General features: G+C 52.9%; 2 protein-coding genes across 2 annotated transcripts in view; one reads left to right on the top strand and one right to left on the bottom strand.

The window, feature by feature from the left end:
- Nucleotides 1–4,950, bottom strand: part of PPL (periplakin) — a 41,743-nt gene extending 36,793 nt beyond the window's left edge. Inside the window, exon 1 of the mRNA XM_009891554.1 lies at nucleotides 4,874–4,950. Coding sequence (XP_009889856.1) covers nucleotides 4,874–4,950 — 77 coding nt within the window. The remainder of the gene's footprint in view (nucleotides 1–4,873) is intronic.
- Nucleotides 4,951–6,746: 1,796 nt separating this feature from the next.
- LOC104292216 (syntaxin-binding protein 4-like) overlaps nucleotides 6,747–8,531 on the top strand; it is a 35,844-nt gene continuing 34,059 nt past the window's right edge. Inside the window, exon 1 of the mRNA XM_009891553.1 lies at nucleotides 6,747–6,817. Coding sequence (XP_009889855.1) covers nucleotides 6,747–6,817 — 71 coding nt within the window. The remainder of the gene's footprint in view (nucleotides 6,818–8,531) is intronic.

Below are 8,531 nucleotides of genomic sequence, written 5' to 3'. Positions count from 1 at the left end.
GAGTGCAGGGATGGCTTGGATCTTCCCCCTGTCCTCTTTCCATTATTATTATTAATTATTATGGCTTGTGCTGGGGTCTGGGTCTGAGCACGGGGATGTTTGCAGCTGGAGGACAGATCAAAGCTCTTCCCGAACCTCTGCGCCAGCCCCTGCCGTGCTGCCGGCTCAGTGGCACATTCTGAAATCTTTCCCCAAAATATGTTGTTTTCCCGTCTTTCCATATGCAGCTGTCCCCCTCTCTCCTTTTCCCTCCTCTCTTTTTTCTTATGGATTCACTTGAGTGAGCTTCCTGTTATCATTCTCACGTTTTCCCCAATTAATTTGGGGGGGACAGACCGGCGGAGCAGTGTCCGCAGCCCCCACCGGCGCCCGTCCCCTGTTAATAAGTTTATAACCCGTCCAATCCCACGGCCCAGGGGATTTAGAAAGGCAGGGAGGTTTATAATCCCGTTAACCCTTCACAGGAGCTGATGTCCAAACCGGGGCTGCAGCGCGAGTCCCCAGGCGGAGCAGCAGATCGCCCACCTCATGGGAGGGTGAGGAGGAGGAGGAGGAGGAGGAGGAGGAGGGAGGCAGGCAGGCTTCCCCGTGGGTGAGATGCCACCATGCCTCAGTCCCACCAGGGCGAAAACGAAGCAAGCTCGTTTGAGCTTTCCCATGTGATTGTATTTAAATTACGTTAATCCCCATCTCAAGTGGGTACATCTGAGCTCTGGGCTGAAGCAGATGTTGGGGGACACTTATCTCTGTTGGTATGGGGCTCTGGCGTAAGCACCTCTCCCAAAAACCTCTGGCAGACCGAGCTTGACCCGGCTTCCACCTGAAACAGCCTCTCTTCCCAATTACTGCAGGGCAGGCTAATTAAAGAGGCTCTGTTCCTCAAGCAAAGCCTTTCAGAACAGCATAGGAAGAACTGCCCATTGACGGAGGGGTCCATGTGTGGGAAAACACTTCTCCAAGCCCCAGAGGTCTCCGAGACCGGTTCTACCTTGCAAGCTCTGCCAGGCAGGTGCCCACGGGCTCAGCTTCTCACTTGGGCAAGAAGCACCTCCAGAAAATGTTCCACCTCAGTTGACTTCATGCATGCTCTTCAGGTGGGCTCAGCTCCCTCCCGGAACCCCCTGTCCCCACCGGGGTGTAGGTGAGGAGCAGCAGAGACCTGACTTTAGACAGCAAAGGTTCATTGGGATGAATCCCTCGTGCTGAGAAGGATATTGGAAAATGGGGATGAAGCGTAGAGGAGGGTGATAAAAGGGGTTGAAGAATGGACCAGCCTGGCCAGCAGTGGAGATGGCATCTCCACCTGCCCGTGGTCTTGGTGGCCCAGTGGTGCAGGCTTATGGGGCAGATGCCCTTTTTGAAGAGACTTTCCTCCCTGAAGGGTGAGGAGCTGCATCCAGCCCAGGGTGTAGACATCTTCCTTCAACAGAAGGAGGGAGTAAGGACTGGAAAGCCGCCTCAGCGTTAAAAACTCCTCACCTCTTCATCTTTAGACTAATGAGCAGATTTTGGTTCAGGCAGGAGCGAAGGGTGACCCACCAGCACAAGGAGTGGGGAGGATGAAAGGCTTCCCAGGAGCCACCCTCTGACATCTCCAGCTGGAGGAGACCCGTGCTCGGCTGCAGGGAGCGGAGCGGGGTCGGCAAGGGGGTTGTTAGGATGGGGTTGAGGTGCTACAGCCTCCAGCTTTCCTTGGAGGAAGGGCAGGTACCTTTCCTTCCTGGCCTGGAGGACTGAGCAAGGAAAGGGACGCTGTGGAGATGAGATGTGTGACAATGAGCAGGGCAGGCCACCTCCCTCGGGGAGGTGAGAGTGGGTATACCACCACACAGGCGGTGGTGGGAAGCAGCTGCTGCCCCTTGGGCAACTCCTCTGGTCCTCTGGGATCCCCCTCTTTGCCCCAGAGGAAGGTGATGATGGAGCACTGAGGTCTCTATGGCCATCAAGAGAAGGAAGGTGCCTGTGGGGCACCAAGATGTCAACGTGTGGCCGCTGGCAGCGGGGCTTGTGGGGATGGGCTTTCTCCATGACTGGTGTCACTGGGAGGAGGCAGAACTCTGGGCTTGGTGGAGTGGTGTCACCCTGCCAGGGACACCAGCACCTCCTCATCAGCCACCACCTGCAGACAGGTGGCCAGGGAGCTGCTGGTGCCCAGGGCCGGGGCAGAGGCCACCACAGAGGGTGTATGGAGCTGCCGTCCCCTGGGTGCTCCTCAAAGTATCTGCCTGTCTCCTCCACCAGTGATTTCTGCAGCATGGTTTTGTTTCCTCTTCTGTTTAGACTTGCCTGTGAACATCCCCGATCTTATGAGCTCATCTGAAGCGACTCCGCGGGTAATATTTATGAAAATGATGTAGGCTGCACCGTGATTGTGGACAGTACGGCTGCTTCCCAGCTCCACAGCAGCTGATTTATTCTGCCTGATTTATTATCAAGGCTTTGTAGCTGATCCTGAAAGCAGCACAATTGTATTTGCCGGTTTTCTAATCAGATGTAAACGCCTCTTCAGCCCACGCTAATTTGGTTTTGTCATGAAACAACTGTTGGGTCATTATTAAGCAAGCGCCTGATGCCGCCCGGGCAGCACTTTGCTCCCGTCGCGGCTCCCACCATAACACCGTGCCCTGCTGAGGGCTGCATCCTCCCACCTTGAAACATCTCACTGCCGCTTCCCGGAGCCAAAAGCCCTCTGACAGATTTCGCTGCTGCCGCAGGACGTCTTTCCACCTCTAATTCCCACCCACGCGACTCAGCTCGGACGCTGTCCCTCTGCTAAGCCGTGCACCGAGGTTCCCCGCGGGCTCGGTGACGCTGCTGTTGGCACAACCCCCCCGTCCCCAGATCTGCCATCCATGTGCTGCTGCTTTGCCGAGCTGAGGATCCTGCCGGGACCTGCCACCTCTGTGGGGTGACTTGATCCTGGCCGAATCACTCGATTCAGTGAGGGATGCTCGCTGCGGCACCCGGCCGGGCTGGGCATCCCCATGGGGTCTTGGCTGTGTCTGCCAGGGATGCACCTCATCGCTTCTCTTCTCGCACTCACCAACACGCCTGTCCCTGTGGTTGGGGCTTCCCTCTTCCTCCAGCTCTTTTTCATCATAAATCTCACCGTTCCCTACCCTGCAGTGCGCGCCAGCCTGCGAGGAGCCAGCCCTGCTTTGGGGGGACAACTGTGCGTGGCTCCTCCAGCCACAAGTGTGATTTGGTGGCCACCGTTCACTTACTTTGGTCCTTCCCAAGAAGCAGGGAAAGAAGGAGGCAGAAGACAGTCCAAGGAAGAAATGTAGAAGAGCCTTTTATCCACAGATGGGCTAAAGGCTGCTTGCCCAGGAGGTCCTTTGACCAACGCCAAGAGGAGAGGTGGATAATAACACAGCAGACAATTCCATCTGCTTGTGATTTTTCTGTTGGATAGAAAAAAAACTCTCATAAATTACTTTTTTTGCATCCTTACCCACATCATTACTTTATATCTCTGATTCTAACGGTGCTTTCGAAAGCAAGAAGGCCGTAATCTCCTGCCCTGGGCAGCGAAGGGAGGAACCCTCCAGGCAGCTCTCTCCTCAGGCAGCATGTTGGTCGGCTGGAGGCAGGGAGGGTGGTGTAATTGGTATTTAGGAGAAAAATCCAAATTTAAAATGTGCTGCCATGAAAAAATCAAGGGGGACAGAAGCAGGAGAAAGCATCCTTCCCATGGAGGCTGCAGACCTTCACAAAAGTCTGACTTTGTGAAGTTAGAAGACTAACATGCTGCTAGTCCAGGAGCTGGTCACTTCTAAGCCTGGAAGTCCAGAGAGACTCAGGCTGAGAGACTTGGGGGGGTTCAGCCTGGAGAAGAGAAGGCGAAAAAGGGGAGACCTCAGAGCCCCTTCCAGTGCCTAAAGGGGCTCCAGGAGAGCTGGGGAGGGACTCTGCATCAGGGAGGGGAGCGATGGGATGAGGGGGAATGGTTTGACACTGGAAGAGGGGAGATGTAGATGAGATATCAGGAAGAAATTCTTGCCTGTGAGGTGGTGATCCCCTGGGGCAGGTTGCCCCGAGAAGCTGTGGCTGCCCCATCCCTGGAGGTGTTCAAGGCCAGGTTGGACGGGGCTTGGAGCAACCTGGGCTGGGGGGAGGTGTCCCTGCCCAGGGCAGGGGGTGGGACTGGATGGTCTTCAAGGTCCCTTCCAACCCAAACCATTCTGTGATTCTAAGCTGTGTGTTCTGGGGCAAACAGCCCAGCTCTGGCACAGCAATACGTGCAGGTCCTCTTCTATTGGGGAAGCAGTGGAGTTGTCCTCTTGGCTGTCCCACCAGCAGATAGACATCTCCTTTGACGTGCTGAAGATGTTTCTTTAGTTCTAGTTTCAGACGAGGTGGGTTTTCCACCTGCCAAAGGAGCTCCACGGGTTGTGACTTGGGCTGCACAAGCCTTCCAGATCACTGCCATCAGCCAGCACTGAAGGCGAAGCTGCATGAAAAGCTTTTTTCCTGGGTTTTAGCCTCAGTGTTGGGGCTGGAATAATTGAGGAGACCAATGATTCTATTTCTTTGCTTGTATGGCCTTAACGTGACCTGGAGATGACCCTACCTGAGCAGACTGGCTGCAAAGGACTGTTTGGGTGGAGAGAGCAGTCATTGAATCCCACAGTTTCAAACGAAAATGTGTTTCACAAGAGATGAGCCTTGAGCAGTGTCTTCCCAAGCAGTTTTGCCTTTTCTGCTGGACATCTCTCTGCCTTCATGTTGACCATGTGGTGCCAAAGCTCTCAATGACATTAAACCCATGACCTCCACCTATGGCGGGTGAGCTGTTCCTGGCACTGTTTGCTTGTAGTCTGGGTAGGAAGGGCAAAGGGAGACTTGACTGATGAGAAAAAACCAACTTTACCGTTGGTTGTACTTGTTGTAGCCATCCTCTTCCCCTCTCTTCTCCCTGAAACCCAGAGACGAACATATTGCCACCATCTTCTCCACCTGTTTCCTCTTGGCAGTGGCTGAAGTTTGATGGTTTGGAGAACGTGTGATGCCCTGGAGGAGGAGGAGGAGGAGGTGGTGGTGGGATGGTGTGTAGCCCCAGTTAACGGCCTGCTTTGCCTCCTTGCTCCTCGGCAGCAAGCAGCAGCTCGGCTGGCTGCTGTGGGATGGGGGAAGAGCACTGCTGCAGCGGACACCGTCGCCGGTACGTAACCCACTCCCTTTCTCGCTCCCAGTTTTCTCTCCCCAACTATCCCCTTCGTGATCTCTTGGAAAAATGCATTGGAAATGTGCCTTTGTGCTACATTTTGCTGTCAGCATTTTTTTTTGCCTTGCGGTCCTGCTCTAAGACTTGTTTTGATGCCACTCATAGCTTCACCCACCCCTGATATATTTTCACTCAACCTTTTATATAAAAAATATTTTTTTCTAGCAAAAAAAACCTTTTTACATAGCAAAAAAAAAAAAAAAATCAGTTTCCCAAAACCTCATTTTTTCTAGTGGTCAACTATATGGTGGACATGGAAGTTAAGCAAGTGTTTATGTGGTGTCCAGCCCTGCTGTGTCAGTTTGTACTTAATTTGTGCTCCTTCCATTCACCCATTTATTTAAAAAATAGAAAGTCTCGTTGGTGGTTCTTTGGGGTAGGAAGCCGGAGCTTTCCAGCTGGATTTATTCAGAGTTGCTCAGCCAGGTCCCAGCTCGGTAAAGAGCTTGAGCATATGGCGTGTGCCGGTGGGATGTTTGCCTTCAGCACTGGTGATACATAGCAGGACCAGGACTCTCGCGCAGGTTATATGTGGCTTATAAATCCTCCCTGGATGTGAGCCCAAGTTTTAAAACAGTAAAAATCTTCTGAAGCTATTTTGCTGAAACTCTTTCAAAATAAGACGGATGTTAATTGGCAGGAGGAGCATCCGCGCCTGATGCTTTTGCCAGGGTCAGCCTGTGTTATGGAGCTGAGGATCTGAGGGTTTGGAGGTAAACTTGGAAGCTGAGCCCCGCTCCTCTTCCCTGAAGGGCCTCTTTGGTTCGATTTTCATTTACTTCACCACCTCGCAGACAAACATGTGGTTGATTGCAACATCCCACCCAGCTGGTCTGAAGCATCGGCACACGGGAAGGGTGAGTGTGGCTCCGGGTGCAGTTGGTGGGACCACGGTTGGTGGGACCACGGTTGGTGGGACCATGGTAGGGCTGCTGAAGGATTTGGTTTCGAAGGTGCTGAGCATCCAAGCCCCAAAAAACCGTACGTCCACTTAACGTTGAGTGTGGAATTTGTTCCCGGAGATGCAGAAATCAGGGTGGGCACGTTACTGAATTGCCAGGCAGGGAAGTTCTCCCGTTTGCCTGCACGTTTTGGGTTGGGCTGGCCTGGCTCCAGCTCTCTCCCGCAGCCCTCTGAAGTTGGTCAGGGAGGTCACCTCGTCCTGTTAATGTCCTCCGGTGCTTGTGCTATCCCTTTCCTTCAGCAGCGCTGATTTATTCCAGCTGAGGCTCTGGGCCATGGCTCAAAGGAGTAATTCTGTGAATTAATTTATTAGCAGAGTCGCAAAGGACCTCAGTAGGTTGCACATTGAATTTTGGTGGCGAGATGGAAATTGTCTCTTAGTGTGACCAGGACGCTTATTAGAGGACTCAGAGTATGATGGTTAAGTGTAACCGGCAGGAGGCTGGTGGGTGAGGTCTTCTCGGGCTTCCATTTCCAGGCGAGCTGCCAAAAAAGGCCACCCCAAGGTGGGCACGGTGCCGAGGCACTCCTGCCCCTCGAGGAGCTGTGCCCTGGCATGGACCAGTTCTTCCTCACAGGAGAACAGGCCCGGACGGAGGGTGACCACACCTCAGGGGAGCTGAATTTGTATGTCTGCTCTGCCACAAAACTTCCTGGCTAGCCTTGGCCATGTCACTTAGTACCAGAGCTGGGGGTCACCAGGTGCTTGGACCCTCCTGCCTTAATGGAGGGTGATGTTCGGCTCTCCATGCCCTGGACGTTGTTTGTGGGATGGGAGAGGAAAGAGCATCTCCCTGCCGTTGGGTCGCTTTGTGAGGCTCTCGGTGCGAGGAAGGCTGCAGCCGTCCAGCAGACTGGGAAACGGCCCCACGTACAACCCCTCGTGCTTAACCCAGTTTGGCCAAAGCCTTTATACAGATGTGGACCAGGCGCTGGGCATGCCTTGCTTTGGTGGGGTGCACATAATGTGTCGCCAGATGCATCTACGTTTGAAGTCTAGTTGGCATTATTTATCCAAATTTTCATCTTGCAGCTAAATTGATTCATTTTTTTTAGGAGAGTTTTGGCCACTTAAGGGTCCAGCCTGCTTAGGTTTTTAATATCTCATCTGAATGCCCCCAAATGGAAGTCACGTTTAAAAAAAAAAAAAAAGCAATTAAAATGCAGGAAAACTTTTCATGTTGTCATTATTTTAAAGCACCTCAAACTCGCCCAGCAAGGCTTCGCGTGGCCTTACGAGGTCTTGCACATAAAATCTGTTGTTCATGCACGGGGAAAAGGTATATCCAACAGCACCAGGTTCAAGCAAATATTTGGCAAAGAGTTTGGCAGTCCCAAGCAAACATGTCCGTATCTGCTCCCCAGCGGAGATGGACTGATGTAGGCAGATGCTCAGCTAACGAGGTCTGGTACCACTAACGGGGTCTGTGGGAACAACATGGGGAAGACAACTTGATGGAGTCAGGGCCAAGAGCTTACTCGTGACATTAGGTGTCCCCCAGAGCTGGTAGGGATGCAGGACCTGTGTCCTCCCGCTGCCCGTAGCTCTAGGGGAGCACGTTTCCTGGGAATTTCTCTTCATTTCACACCGTGCCCCCCAAGGTCACATCCCTGCCCCGGCCAAGCCCTGAGGTGGCTTTTTCCAGCTCCATCCCTGCTCACTGGCCAACCTTGGCTCATCTCGTTTCATGCCTCCATCCCCTCATCCCACAAAACAGGGGTCGCACGGGTGACATGCGGGGAGATGGGGGGTGGAAGATGCTGTTTAAAGGCAAATCGTACTTCTGACCTCCCCATAGATAGCGGAACAGCCGAACTTGCTTTGTATGAAGGCAGAAAGGCTGCAGGCTGGAAAAGATGCTAAAAGAAAAAAATCCAACACCCAAAAACAACAAAACAACCCCTAAACCCCTAAGTGCTACAGTCTGTTATTATTTCCAGAGCTTTGCTACGGATTTTAAGCCTTTAGGGATGGTGAAGCGCACGTGTCTTGCACCGAATGCTGCCCTCCGTCCCTGGAGGGGCTGTTCCCAAAGGTGCACAATAGGATGCCTCCAAATAATTACCCCCTTGCGTTAACGAGGAGTGTGCCCGCCATGCTGGGGGGTGAAGGGGGGAGCTGGCGGAGCTCCTCCCCGGCTCGTTCAGGAAGGCGCTTGGGATGGGCCGTGTTGGCTTTGGCTTGCGTAAGCTTTAATCTAAAGTTGGAGATGTTTTCAGCTGATCTGTGTTAATGTTGGGTGGAATTAACATGCATACGGGGACACCACGTGACCCCCTCCGACCTCCCCCTTTTTTCTTTTTCTTTTTTTTTTTCCCCTGTTTTTTTTTTTTTTTTTTT

Source organism: Charadrius vociferus, unplaced genomic scaffold (genome assembly GCF_000708025.1).
Source record: "Charadrius vociferus isolate BGI_N301 unplaced genomic scaffold, ASM70802v2 scaffold619, whole genome shotgun sequence".
Taxonomy (NCBI): Eukaryota; Metazoa; Chordata; class Aves; order Charadriiformes; family Charadriidae; genus Charadrius; species Charadrius vociferus.
The sequence above is the reverse complement of the archived record's forward strand: the minus strand, read 5'-3'. Positions and strand labels throughout refer to the sequence as shown.